At 45.9% G+C, this 12918-nt stretch overlaps 6 protein-coding genes across 6 annotated transcripts; 2 read left to right on the top strand and 4 right to left on the bottom strand.

Moving 5' to 3' along the window:
* Nucleotides 1–42: 42 nt before the first annotated feature.
* V1516DRAFT_669210 (glucose inhibited division protein A-domain-containing protein) lies at nt 43–2239 on the top strand. The gene has a single exon (XM_066921145.1). It carries the CDS (start codon nt 83–85, stop codon nt 2168–2170), a length of 2088 nt encoding a protein of 695 aa, XP_066780221.1. The 5' UTR covers nt 43–82; the 3' UTR covers nt 2171–2239.
* On the bottom strand, nt 2207–2878 carry V1516DRAFT_683503 (kinase phosphorylation protein-domain-containing protein; the record flags this gene model as incomplete). The annotated part of the gene is made up of 1 exon (XM_066923512.1): nt 2207–2878. One exon carries the CDS (start codon nt 2876–2878, stop codon nt 2207–2209), a length of 672 nt encoding a protein of 223 aa, XP_066780220.1.
* A 356-nt stretch (nt 2879–3234) lies between these two features.
* On the bottom strand, nt 3235–5303 carry V1516DRAFT_86618 (kinase-like domain-containing protein). The gene is made up of 3 exons (XM_066924353.1): nt 4915–5303; nt 4629–4801; nt 3235–4556 (listed from the first exon to the last, which is right to left on the bottom strand). Exons 1-3 carry the CDS (start codon nt 4937–4939, stop codon nt 3540–3542), a joined length of 1215 nt encoding a protein of 404 aa, XP_066780219.1. The 5' UTR covers nt 4940–5303; the 3' UTR covers nt 3235–3539.
* Nucleotides 5304–6040: 737 nt separating this feature from the next.
* V1516DRAFT_669205 (glycoside hydrolase) lies at nt 6041–8764 on the bottom strand. Its single transcript, XM_066921144.1, has one exon. It carries the CDS (start codon nt 8599–8601, stop codon nt 6106–6108), a length of 2496 nt encoding a protein of 831 aa, XP_066780218.1. The 5' UTR covers nt 8602–8764; the 3' UTR covers nt 6041–6105.
* Nucleotides 8574–11125, top strand: V1516DRAFT_669204 (SART-1 protein). Its single transcript, XM_066921143.1, has 2 exons — nt 8574–9516; nt 9567–11125. Exons 1-2 carry the CDS (start codon nt 8913–8915, stop codon nt 10946–10948), a joined length of 1986 nt encoding a protein of 661 aa, XP_066780217.1. The 5' UTR covers nt 8574–8912; the 3' UTR covers nt 10949–11125.
* Nucleotides 11024–12868, bottom strand: V1516DRAFT_669201 (pyridoxal phosphate-dependent transferase). The gene is made up of 4 exons (XM_066921142.1): nt 12610–12868; nt 12494–12533; nt 12297–12347; nt 11024–12237 (listed from the first exon to the last, which is right to left on the bottom strand). The coding sequence occupies exons 1-4, from the start codon at nt 12739–12741 to the stop codon at nt 11132–11134; spliced, it is 1329 nt and encodes a 442-aa protein (XP_066780216.1). The 5' UTR covers nt 12742–12868; the 3' UTR covers nt 11024–11131.
* Between the last annotated feature and the right edge of the window lie 50 nt (nt 12869–12918).

The raw sequence follows: 12918 nt of genomic DNA, 5'->3' as shown, positions 1-12918 counted from the left end.
CGGTCTAACAGATTAGCGGCACATCAGAATTAGAACAAGGCGGCATGACCTGAATCGGCTGCCTAAAAGTAGAATAGTGAGAATGTTCGAGCTTAGATTGAGAATTGGATTGCGAGTGTCCAAAACGTGGTTTAATGAAGGCACACAATGGCAGCAGCAGCTAGGAAACCGGCGATCACTATCGGTATACCAAGGCAACATATCGACACTTCTCGCGGATATCAGTTTGACCAACAAGCAAAATCCGGACGTAATTGTCATTGGTGGTGGCCATGCCGGCTGCGAGGCAGCAGCAGCAGCGGCAAGAACAGGAGTGCGAACCATGATGATCACGCCGGAACTCTCCACTATAGGTACGTGCAGCTGCAATCCATCGATAGGCGGTGTCGGCAAAGGCAACATGGTTCGCGAAGTAGATGCCCTAGACGGGCTCATGGGCCGTATAGCCGACAGAGCAGGAACATATTTTCACACGCTAAATTCGAGCAAGGGCCTAGCTGTCTGGGGTCCTCGCTGCCAGATTGATCGAAAACTTTATAAGAGTTACATGCGTGAGGAGATTCTTTCATATCCTGGACTGGTCGTCAAAGAAGCGCGAGTGGCAGACTTGATCATTCAGAACGATAAGGGTGCTGGAAAACCACATGATAGACTTATTCGTGGGGTGGTATTGTCAGATGGGTCTGTGATCCCTGCGAAGAAGGTCATCGTCACGACTGGTACGTTTCTTCGAGGCGAAATTCATATCGGCATGCAGTCTTATCCAGCAGGTCGGATCAACGAGATGGCGTCATTCGGTATTTCAGACACTCTTGCAGAAGCGGGATTTGTTCTTGGTCGTATGAAGACTGGCACACCACCGAGATTAGATGGTCGAACAATCAACTATAATGTACTTCCGACATCGCCGCCGGACACAGTTCCCCGGCCATTCAGTTTTATTAACGACCATGTGCAGGTTGAGACGCAAAACCAACTTTCTGTCTACATGACGCGAACGCATAAGGCGATGCATGATCTGATTTCAGAAAACTTGTCGGCCTCGCTACATATCCGTGAGTCCGTCGCTGGGCCTCGCTATTGTCCTTCGATAGAATCGAAAATCATCAGGTTCACTGACAAGGCATCTCATCTGATTTGGCTAGAGCGAGAAGGCTTTGACACACACACTATCTACCCTGGTGGATTTAGTGTCACGCTCCCGGCAGATCTACAACGAAGATTACTACGGATGATGCCAGGTCTGGAGGATGTGGATATGATCCAGCCCGGATACGGCGTCGAATACGATTTCATCGATCCACGCCAGCTGGAACCGACTTTGCAAACTAAACCAATCAGGGGTTTATATCTTGCTGGACAGATAAATGGCACCACAGGATATGAGGAAGCTGGCGGCCAAGGACTTGTCGCAGGAATTAATGCGGGACTAGCGGTTTTTGACAAGCCCGAGTTTACATTGTCTCGAAGTGAGGCATACATAGGAGTTATGATTGATGATTTAATTACTAAAGGTGTGGAAGAACCATATCGAATGTTTACTTCCAGAGCGGAGTTTAGGTTGAAGTTGAGAGCTGATAGTGCCGACGAAAGGTTGACTCCGAAAGGATACGAGCGTGGTATCGTTTCTCGTCAGCGATATGATCGGATGCTTTATGACCGTAATCTCAGTGAAGTGGCCATCAATACTCTTCGTGAAGTGATTAAATCTCCACAAGAATGGGCGCGATATAGCAACAATAGCCAATCCATAGCTGTTCTTCGAGACGGTAAGCGCCGTTCCGGTTTCCAAATGCTATCAATTAATCCAGAATACATCTCTATGCTTCTGTCCGCATGCGAGTTCCCAAGGATGAACGAGCTGACCGAGAAAGTCATGAACAAGATTATTTTTGAAGCTGTTTACGAAAGGCCCATATATCGCGAACAAATGAGTATTCAAGCATTTATGGGAAACGAAAATCTGGTGCTACCTGTTGGTTACGATTATTGGAATCAGCCTAGTCTATCTACCGAGGCGAAAACGTTGTTAAATCGTGTTCAACCGAGAACTCTGGGCCAAGCAAAAAGAATTCAGGGAATCACTCCAGTAGAAGTCGTGGAATTGTTTAGAATCCAGAGATTATTGCATTCGCAATCCAGACTGCAAGCTAGCCAAAATGCAGCATGATTGTATAATATTGTAAATAGTTTGTAATATATGAGATTAACGGCGAACAAGATTCCGTCGCGAAGGGTGGATATGAGCATCTGATTCAGTCAGTGAATCTAGGAATTTGTCGGCTTGTGAAATTGATATTTCATCTTGCTCCTGGTGATTATGTCGCCTTTTATCAGGACCTGATCGTTCGGTATGATCTTTTCGATGGTGATAACTTTGGTGTGTGCCATGCCTATCTTGATGTCTTGAATCATCTCTGCTACGTCTTCTCTGACTTTTGACAGGGGATCTGGATCTAGTAGATCTAGAACGAGAAGATCGAGCGTAAAAATTATCTGAATGAGCAGAAATTGGAGGAGTTGAGCTGGTATTACCAGATCTCGCCTTCAATTCAGAAAATCCAGTTTCAGGAATATTTGGTTTTGCCACATACGGAATCCCTAACGCTTCAGCCATTGCACGATCTTCCAGCTCCTTTACTTTTCTCTTTTCATCGCCATTGCTGTGTTGACTATTTGAACCCCTTTTCTTTTCCCGCTCGTACCATAATGCGTCGTTTTTACTTGCCCAGCGACCAGTAGGTGCCATGATTGAATGGCCAAGATAATGGTCTTTGTGACGGTCTGTCTTCACGGATTCCCACGAAAAGTCACTGCGACCCCCTTTTAGCGAACCTGACTGCGTGTGACCCGACTCGTCTGCTTCGGTCTGCACCATTTTGGTTCCTATTCTTGGTCTTAAACAGCAAAACTGGAAATACAATCTCATATAAATTACATACAGTTGTGCGCGGCTTTAATAATAGCTAAGGGGTCTTTACCCATGTCCCAGCCAAAGTCACAGCAGTTCATGTAAGCAATAAAATATTACCGTAAACGATCTCAACAAAATTAATAATAAAAATAAACATCAGTTCAAACCTGCATCCAAATATTTATAAAGAAAAAGACAACATTATAATATTATCAAAAATCAAGTCAACATCAGAGAGTAAGCAAACATTTTCAACAGCAATTACTTCTCACACACCACTCTACATATATAATCAACCTATACATCCAGAACTGGGCAATCCACAAGAAATTAAGATAATAAACCATAACAATAAATATGTGATACGACAAAATCCCTTCATGTTGGTAAAAGAAAACTTTTTTTTTTTTGCTCTCTTCGTTGACTCAACTCCACCTTCTCAATTCTCCTGCTTTTCTGCGCTATCTGTTATTTCACAGGAATTTCAACTCATATCCCGCTTTGATGATAACATATAGTAATGCATACAATTAGATAATTAGAAAAATATTTCAGATGATACCTTTCATTCATCTTGAAAACAAAATCGTAAAATAAAATAGTAATGGTCAATAATATCGTATATTTACTCTAGACGAATCTTCATCTGTTCCGCAGTCAGAGGCGTGAAATCTAGAATGTCAATGCCTTGTTCGAGGAGTGCCGGACGTGCATGCGCTGGAACAAGTTTCTTATTCAATCCTGGCGCAATCGAGAGCTCATGAACGGTGAAGTCAAATAAATTAGGTAGTTGTCGCGGAGGGTTTGTCGGATGCCGAGTATCTGGTAACAAAGTTTCTGGGTCTCGCAGCTCGTCGAAGAAAGGATGGCACATGGCTTCAATTGCTGACAATCGCTGGTTGGGATTGTACTCCAACAGACGACTAATCAGATCGATTGCTTCCTGTGGGCCCTTCCGGAACACCTTTGAAAAAGGATGCGGCCGTATCTGGGGAAATTTATGTTCCATATAGTTGGGATTCATTGTCTTGATCTGCTCTCGCGTCGGCGTTCCTAAAACCTTGATAATTTCCACTAATTGATCGATTCCTGACTCTCCGGGGAACAGCGGCTGACCAAGCATCAGTTCGGCCATAACACAACCTGTCGACCAAATATCGATCTTGGTGGTGTAGTTTGTAGCACCAAAAATAAGTTCGGGAGCTCGATAGTAGCGCGAGCAGATGTACGAGACATTGAGCTCGCTGGGAATAAGGATCTTTGCGGAGCCGAAATCGCAGAGTTTCAGAACGCCGGACTTTGGATCAGTCAGTAAATTCTGGGGTTTAATATCACGATGACAGATGCCTTGGGAATGAATGTATGCGAGAGAACGGAAGAGTTGGTAAATGTAGAGTTTAATTTCAATGATAGGCATTGTCATTTTGAGCTTGAGATAATGTCGAGAAGCCCGATAGACCGTCTCGGGAACGTACTCGAGAATGAGATTCAGATATACTTCCTCTTTCTGAGGCGGTAGAAAAACATCATCTTTGCGCTCGTATGCATTTGAAGAACGTCCATTGTCGGAGGAGTAGAAAAATGCGATGAGATCAACAACGTTGGGATGTTTAACAAGTCGCATTATTTGTAGTTCTCGATTCTAGGAGTAAAAGGTCAGAAACCAAACCTATGACCAGCCGAGGTCAACATTGACAGACAGGACTGAACATACCTTGAAACGCTTGTCTTGTAAAACACGTTTTATGGCAACCTCTTGCCCTGAGGGTAGCAGTTTTGTTTGGAAAACGACACCAAAAGACCCGCTTCCTACGGCCTTGCAGGGAGTGTATTTGACTTCTCGAACTTCGCCGGTACGTCCATCATGGACCTTTTCACGGATTACGCCTTGTAATATAAGTTAGCATTAGCGGCTAGAATAAGGGCGAAGAAAGAGAACCGATGCGAATTTAGCAATGGCTCAATAGGACTCAAATTATTCAAATCAAAGAGTAACATACTACCGTTCTGCATCGCTGTTAACATAATGCGGCCGATGCAGCAAATTCGACAAACAGAGTAGTAGGAAAGCGAGAAGAATCACTCGGAGGACGAAGAGTGTGTAAGGTACTAATCGATTGAGGAGGAGAGGGAGACGTCGGGGGGGAGGGGCGGGGGAGAAAGAGATGCGGGAGAACGCGCGAGCAAGCAGAGCAGGGCGCGCGCCAGACAGAGCACGAAGCAGGCGATCGGGCGGGGGACAAATGTATACTAAGAGGAGAGGCAGGAAATCCGACAGAAGAGAGTCGACGGGAAAAAAGAAGAAAAAGAAGACAAGTACGCAGTAAGTCAGAAAGGGCGGTCGGAGAGAGAAAAGGGCGCGAAGCTAAGAGAGCAACTGCCAGGTGGTGGGGAGAGGCGAGGGAAGATGAGGAGAAGAAGAAGAGGAGGAGGAGAATGAAAGAGCGGAGGAGAGAAGTTTGGGGCAACTAGTGCGGGTGGGTGAGTGGTAGAAAGCAGGCAGCAGCAGAGCAGGAGGGCAAAGCGTGGGAGGGGCGCGGCTAGTTAGAGACGTGCGTGGTCCCTACGTAGGTTTGTCGTCTACGGCCTGCTTCTGTAGCACGCACAAAGCAAGGCAAGCCAGAAGTCAGTCGTCCGTAGTTGAGGTCTGCGAGTCACAAGACAGGCAGCGGGCGTGTCTCGCTCAGGCAGGCAAATTCTCGCAAAATATACAAAAAAAAACAGCAGCAGAAAGCCAGTAGTCGCGTCTTCTCAATGTCCACACGTTTCGAGTCTTTCGGTCCAATCTGCGCTCGTCTCGCTGCCTTTCCGTCCAGTCCTCTGTCACGCACAAACAGAACCGGTCCAAGTATGCCCTCACGGGGATCCAATCTTAATCGCACAACGTGCGGCGGTGAACCTAACCCTATTAATTTACGGTCATGTGGACATTTGTTAGTGAGGAATTATGTAAGAGACTGACGTCAGAATCGGCAATTTAGCGCCTGGTGCGTGCGTCAGCTGATTCTGTTGATACTCTGCCGAAATCGGAAATATTGGACAGCTACAGTTAGACAGCTGCATCGGCGGCATGCAGGGATGATCGTAGTGGTTAGGACTACTGTAGTGCAGCAACATTGCTTGCCTTGCTTTACGTACTCTCCAGGTTTTATTGTCTGTCTGCTAAGAGTAGGCCAGGTATTCTGTGTCGTCTACAGTTCATCAGGCATGCACATAATCTCGGTTGCCAGAGCAGTCCAGCCCGTGAAGTGCTTCACGCCTTTTCCCTTACCGCTCCCTTCTTCGTACTGCTCAAAAGCAAATCCTGTTTCCTGCCACTGGCGAGCAATGTTTTGGACCAGATTGCGCCGTAGTTGCCTGTAGATGATTTTTATCCTCGCTTTGGCCGCCTCGTCTACCTCACTGTCGCTACCTGCATAGGCCTGTAGAGACCGCAGAACAAGATAATTCATGTTCACCCAGACACTTCCGCGCCAATAATTCTCATCCTTGCCGAACACCGCGTCAGCCTTGGACAGACTACGAATTCCGTGTTCTGACCAAAGCCGCTCTTCGTCTTCGATCCCATCAAGAACACGTCGTATTTTGTTGGCAGGCACGAGTCCCAGCACAAACGGCAGCAACGTGACATAGCCCTCGTGACAGACCTTGACGCGTGAGTCCTGTTCTGGGTCCCAACCCAAGTCGCAGTACAGGCCATCGTTTTCGCTCCAGTGAAGCTCTTCTAAATTCTCCACGACGCCCAGGTATACTTTTTCGTATCTTTCGATATCTGCCTCGGGTGCCTCGACAAACCGAGCTAGTCGCTCCATGGTTTTACTCATTGCCGCCATCCAAGCCATCAGGTCTACATGTACCTCTGCAGGATGTGGTATTTTAGCTCTAGGATAGTCGTCCAGTCCTGAGGCTAGGCAATGATTGGGTGTTCGTCCACGCCATCTGAATGCCTCTGTCCAACTTGGCGGCCGAGCTTCCTCGCCATTATGCCATGTTCGTAGATCTGCAGCTTGAGTCCGACGATACCAATTATAATGCAGTTTGATCGCAGGGTACATTTTTCTCAGTGCAGCCCGGGCAAGCGCAGGAGTGTGCAAGTAAGCTATGCGTACATCTTCTTCAAGAGATTCCGCTAGCAAAACCTGATCTTCATCATTTGCAACTGGCATCCGTGGTCTCTTAGGGTCCTCGTACGAATACTCTTCGATTCGATCTAGGAGTGCGCCTACGGCAAGGACCAAGGTCGGAGGATTTGCGTGCATTGGACTCTGCGTTTGGAATTCTGGAGGAACTTTGCTTCGAGCTTCATCTCCAAGAATTTGTTCTCGTGGGATCCATCCTTCTCGGTCGATAGTTTTGAACCAGCTTTTCAATATTTCGAGTGATAAATCTGGGTCCCAGCGCATTATCAAAAGTAAATGAAATCCCTCATCCCATGAAAACCCACGTGGAAAAAATGGACGTGAAGGTACAGCAGAAAATAGCTCTGAAGGTCCTAACTCGTAAATCTCCGGAGCACCTTTGAATTCCCAGAACATTTCTTCTTCTTCATCGTCATATGCGCTATCAGAAACATCCATCAGCCATTTCCCTTGAAAATATCCAATTCCTCCTAGTAAATTCGATACCATTGCTTTTCCAAAAGCTTCAAATTTTGGATCGATAAACGATTCCGAATGAGGAAACACTGAATAATACCGTTCATCAAAATCTGCGTCAAACTGCTCAAGAAGGGTAGTGAGCTTAGCAGAAGTCATAGGACTCGATTGATCGGCAGTAAATAAGATGTCAAACTCAAAATCACCCTGGAAATTTCGCTGAATAAAGTGGAGATTTCCTTCTTTAGGGACATCTTCAAGTAAGTACAAATGCTCTGGAGGAGGCATATTTTCTCTGCCGTACTGCATTTGAGTGGTTTGGAAATGTTCGCGAAGTAGATTTGTATAGTAGTCCTTTGCCTTCCACACTGAGCCATAATCGGCCATAAGATTTAAGACATGGGTATTTGATAGTGGGGAGACTGAGCCAATTGCGTGCACGTTAGGAAGCACCTTGTTTAATTCAGAAGGCCCTCGAGTTACATCGAGCTTGAAATTGCCAATTCCAACAGCGTTACCAGCGAAGGATACCGTCTGAGCGTACCCCTGCTTATTGAACTTGTTTGAAAGATCTGAGATTCCAATACCGTCTAGTCCAAAATAAAACACCATTGCAGTTTTCGTTCCTGTTTCGCGAGTATTACCATGTATTCTAGCACCCCAATTTCTGCCATCTTTAGCAAATTCCACTGTCAGATCGACTTTATTCTCTGTGTCGTGAATGACTTGACGGCCTCCTAGCCTTGGATCATATTTCTGCCATCCATAGCCATCGATCTTGTCAGATTGTTCGCAACTGTGTCTGGCGGCTGAAAATCCTCGATACGAATCGAGATTATACCACATCAAGCCAGTTAATATCGATTCTGGAATTCCTCTTGGCCGAAGGCCGAAATACAGGTTTGGTCGATACGGCCCCCATAATAAGCTCGCATTAGATGCTCGAGTTTGCTCTGCGAGTAAGAGACCTGTGTTTTCGTCATCTTGGCTATAAAGATCGTATTCATTTTCTTCGTCGTAATCTGACCAGGAATAAACTGAACTCAACTGCAACAGAGCTGCAACGAGAAATATAATGTATTTCCGGATCATGATTCGAATGACCAGTTTTATTATAAGATCGCCAGCAGATTGTGGCTTCAAAATGATCCAGCTCGGTTGGATCACAATGTCCAGACACGTGCGCTCTTATTTTGAATCAATTGAGTTCTTCTCTCAAAATCAGTAATATCCAAGCCTTGTTATAGGATTGTACTTATTCACGGACGCGTACAGTCTCGGTGTCGAGTTTCCCACAAACGCCGCATTCCTGTCCAACTTTCAAACACCCAACTTGGCTATGTTCGGTTTCTTTCTTGATTCTGTGTAAACCACCAATCATCCGAACAAATCATAAATCACCAATGACAGAAGAAGAGATTTCCCTTGAAGAAACAAACAAACGGCGTATAGAGCTAGGTCTCAAGCCTATTCCGATCCCGTCAGAACCGGAATCTGTGACTCGACAGGATTCTGAACAGAATGACGGATCAATTGATGGTGGATTATCTATTGAGGACACAAACCGTCTCCGAGAGAAACTAGGATTACGACCGATACCTGTTGATGGCAAAACTAGTAGTAGCGCAGCCGCCGCCCCGGACTCGGAAGAAGTAGCGTCAGCGAACTGGAAAAGCAAGCATGACGAAGATTTACGAGCTGCAAAGCGAGTGGCGGACCTAGCAAAAATCTCACAAGTGCAAGAGAAAATGAAGCGGGTAAGGATGCTACAAGGGAAAGGATTAGCAGACGGCGGCGATGAATACGGAGATGCAAAAACGTGGTTGAAGAAGTCCAAAAAGAAGTTCAAGATTGGAGTTCCTGCGATCGATCAGGAAGCTGATTCAAAGCCTGTATATACTTCTGATGATTTGAAAGGACTAAAAGTCGGTCATAGTTTAGAGGAGTTTGATGGACAAGATGAAGTTATTCTCACTCTTAAGGATAGTCATGTACTTGATGATGAAGGCAAGTCACATTTGACAAGTAATTAACTGTCTAATTACTAATTGTTGTAGAAGACGAACTAATTTCCACTTCTCTGAGCGAGAAGTCACGCTTGGAGCGGAACATCGAAAGTAGGAAACGGAAATCAAAATATACAGGATACGAAGACGATGATGGCAAACAAGGGATTCTGTCTCAATACGATGATATTGATGAAGACGGTCAAGAAAATGGGAAGGACAAGTTTTTTACACTTGACAGTGAAGTTATTTCTATTGGACGGGAACAGGAGAAAAAGCAACAGCAGCTAGACGAGCAAAACCACGGAAAGATACGCGTTTCTCTAGATTATGATATTCCCGATCAGGCAAATTCTGCCTCCGACTATTTACCAGCCGAGAAAATTACAATGAAAAAACTGAAAAAAACCAAGAGATCAAGTGAATCCAAAAGGCGTCGGAAGGTTGATGATGATGAGCTGGTTGTTCGGGATTATGAGATGCCGGATTACAAGCCGGATTTAATAGAGCATGATGATGACGATTTGCAGGTGTCACTTGCGCGACAGCGACGGATTTCCCAAAAGAAAAGGAAGTCTGCTGTGATCCTGACACCCGAGATGTTGGCTCATAGCATCAAGCAACAGAATATAGATACAGAGATGAAGGAAGAAGAAGACGAGAATACAGGATTAATATTGGACGATATGACTGAATTTGTCGGAACGGTGGGAAATCAGATCAATGAAGATAATGAGGAACGAGAGAGAATACGACGATTAATTGTCAAGAAGGAGGATGACAACGAGGAAATACATGAACCTGATGCCTCTGGAGATGTGCTTATGAAATCTGACATCAAGATAGAAGATGGTACGAGTGAAGCACAACAGACAAATTATTCACCTTCACCCTCACAATCTGAAGAAGAAGAAGAAGAACGAGACTCTGGAATCGGTACTGATGTTAATTTATCATCTGTCGGCTTAGGCAGTACGTTATCAATGCTTCGATCACGCGGCATAGTACCTACGCTAGGCGAGCAAGACAAGGCGCGCCAACGGATTGAGCGGGAAAACAACCGGTTTAAAGCTTCATTGAGCCGTAGCCGAGCGCTGGCCGAGGTAGAGGCACGTAAACAAAGAGAACTGGATCGCAAGAGTGGGAAATTTGATACGTTGACGCAGCGCGAGCGCGAGGATGCCGCCCAGCGCGCTAATCAGAAGCGACAACTGGAAGAAGCAAGAGACGAGCAGCGGCGGTTTAAAGATTATAAGCCGGACGTGAAGATCGAGTATAAGGATGAATTTGGACGATCGATGTCTACAAAAGAAGCCTTTAAGCATCTGTCACATCAATTCCACGGAAAAGGCGCAGGAAAGCAAAAGACAGAGAAAAAATTAAAGCGAATAGCAGAGGAGCGGAAAAAGGAGTCAAAGTCCTTGTTCCGATAGTATCCTAACAATTGGTTTTACTAATAGGTATCTGAAACATATCGTGGATTAAATATGACTATGTAAACTATTTAGATTTAGATTGCTTACTCAACGTGTCTGGTGTACTTGTCGTAATCTATTTCTGGATATGTTTATTAAGTCTAATCACAAGTTTATATAGTCAAGAATATAAAGAATCAATTATTTTGTAACTGCATGGATGGACTCCGCAAGTCTTTGGACGTTCTTCGTAGTCACACCGGCAACGGAAATACGGCCGTCACGAGTAAGATAAACGGAATAGTCTGACCGAAGTGTGTCGACCTGCTGCGGAGACAGTCCGGTGTAGCAAAACATGCCAATCTGGGAAGTGATATGGGACCAGTTTAATTGCGATCCGAGCTGTTCGAGGTTGGATTTAAGCAAAGACCGCATAGAAATGATACGATCGGCCATAGTCTTGACTTCCTCTAACCATTGGGCTCTTAAATCCGCGTCTCCCAAAATCTCTGCAGCAACACGGGCACCGTGGACAGGTGGGTTAGAATATAATGGACGGACAACGATCTTAATTTGAGACTCGACGGCCTTGCTGATCTCAGGGGTCTCAGAGACGATCGAGAATGTGCCAACACGCTCGCCATAGAGACCCATGTTCTTCGCAAACGACTGAGCAAGAGCAATCTCAAATCCCTGCTCGATAAAAAATCGGACAGCGAAGGCATCACGATCAGCGTCACCAGAAGCAAAGCCCTGATAAGCCATATCAAAAAACGGGAAGTGACCCTTAGATCTCATAACGTCTGCGATTTTAGCCCATTCCTCAGGAGTCGGATCTACACCGGTTGGATTATGGGCGCAGGCATGAAGAAGAACCATAGACTTATCAGGAATGGACTGCAGATCAGCCAAAAGACCATCGAGGTCGAGCGCAATGTTCTTGTTGTCGTAGTATCGGTATTGCTTGACGGTGAGGCCAGAATCTGTGAAAAGTACTTTATGGTTTGCCCATGAGGGATTAGGAATGTAGATCTCCTTTGAATGGGGATACCATCTGTCAAGGAATTCTCCACCGATACGTAGGGCGCCAGTACCCGAAATTGACTGGGTGATGGCTAGACGTCCCTCGGTAATTGCAGGAGAAGACGGCGACAGCGACAGCTCAGAGGCTAATTTTGTGAAGGCTGGAACACCAGTGATGCCGGCGTATTCTTTGTCGAGTTTTTTACTGACTACTCGGAGCTCTGCCTCACGAACAGAAGGCAGAACCCATGGTTTTCCATTGTCGTCGCGGTAAGCGCCAACACCTTGTATGGATCAGATGAGTAATTGGGACACGACGCAAAGCATGAGTCAACAGACTTACCCAAGTTGATTTTTTCCGCGAATTCGTCAGCTTTGAAAGCCTCAGTGATACCTGAAGGAACAGTTAGTAGAATGAAAAAAGTGGTGAGTAGGGAAGATGCGGTGGAGCGGGGTAGGGTCGAGTCGGTCGGTCGGTCGGACGGCATGCACGCGCGGGGGGACCACTAGCAAAGGCAAGGAAAAAATCACAAAACATACCGAGAATTGCGTCGGGGGGACCAAGAGGAACATCTTTCCACTGTAATTGTAAGTTAACAATTGCTGTCCAATCAATTGCGCAAAGGCAGTAAAGATCTGGATCTGGAAAAGCTTACGAAGGACGAACGAAGGATGGCCGAGGACGAGATCGAAGCAAGCTGAAGATGCTGGACACGAGATCGGAGGAACAGCGCAGAAGCCGGTCGGACTGGCGCAAAAGATGCGCGACGGAGAAGAGCAGAAGCCATTGTGCCGAGAGAAGGAAGCGTCGAAGGAACAGACAGCAGGGTATGCAGCTACAGCAGCAGACCTAAAAGAGCGGGCAAACAGACGAGTTTTATATAGGGCCGAAGAAGACTTGTCGAAGGGAAGCGGGGTTGATTGGAAGAGACAGCAGCAGCAAGCAGACGGCGGACGGGACCAAA

Source organism: Lipomyces oligophaga (genome assembly GCF_038497815.1).
Source record: "Lipomyces oligophaga strain CBS 7107 unplaced genomic scaffold V1516scaffold_1, whole genome shotgun sequence".
Lineage (NCBI taxonomy): Eukaryota > Fungi > Ascomycota > Lipomycetes > Lipomycetales > Lipomycetaceae > Lipomyces > [Lipomyces] oligophaga.
The sequence above is the reverse complement of the archived record's forward strand: the minus strand, read 5'-3'. Positions and strand labels throughout refer to the sequence as shown.

What these genes read in the sequence shown, in the direction of transcription:
- V1516DRAFT_86618 (XM_066924353.1), bottom strand. Translation starts at nt 4,939, where the DNA reads ATGTTAACAGCGATGCAGAACGGTA. An exon ending in AACAGCGATGCAGAACGGTA is followed by an intron (nt 4,802 to 4,914) that starts GTATGTTACTCT and finishes TTATATTACAAG; the next exon opens with GCGTAATCCGTGAAAAGGTC. An exon ending in TACAAGACAAGCGTTTCAAG is followed by an intron (nt 4,557 to 4,628) that starts GTATGTTCAGTC and finishes TTTTACTCCTAG; the next exon opens with AATCGAGAACTACAAATAAT.
- V1516DRAFT_669205 (XM_066921144.1), bottom strand. Translation starts at nt 8,601, where the DNA reads ATGATCCGGAAATACATTATATTTCTCGTTGCAGCTCTGTTGCAGTTG.
- V1516DRAFT_669201 (XM_066921142.1), bottom strand. Translation starts at nt 12,741, where the DNA reads ATGGCTTCTGCTCTTCTCCGTCGCGCATCTTTTGCGCCAGTCCGACCG. An exon ending in CCATCCTTCGTTCGTCCTTC is followed by an intron (nt 12,534 to 12,609) that starts GTAAGCTTTTCC and finishes TTACAATTACAG; the next exon opens with TGGAAAGATGTTCCTCTTGG. An exon ending in CGCGGAAAAAATCAACTTGG is followed by an intron (nt 12,238 to 12,296) that starts GTAAGTCTGTTG and finishes GATCCATACAAG; the next exon opens with GTGTTGGCGCTTACCGCGAC.
- V1516DRAFT_669210 (XM_066921145.1), top strand. Translation starts at nt 83, where the DNA reads ATGTTCGAGCTTAGATTGAGAATTGGATTGCGAGTGTCCAAAACGTGG.
- V1516DRAFT_669204 (XM_066921143.1), top strand. Translation starts at nt 8,913, where the DNA reads ATGACAGAAGAAGAGATTTCCCTTGAAGAAACAAACAAACGGCGTATA. An exon ending in TCATGTACTTGATGATGAAG is followed by an intron (nt 9,517 to 9,566) that starts GCAAGTCACATT and finishes TAATTGTTGTAG; the next exon opens with AAGACGAACTAATTTCCACT.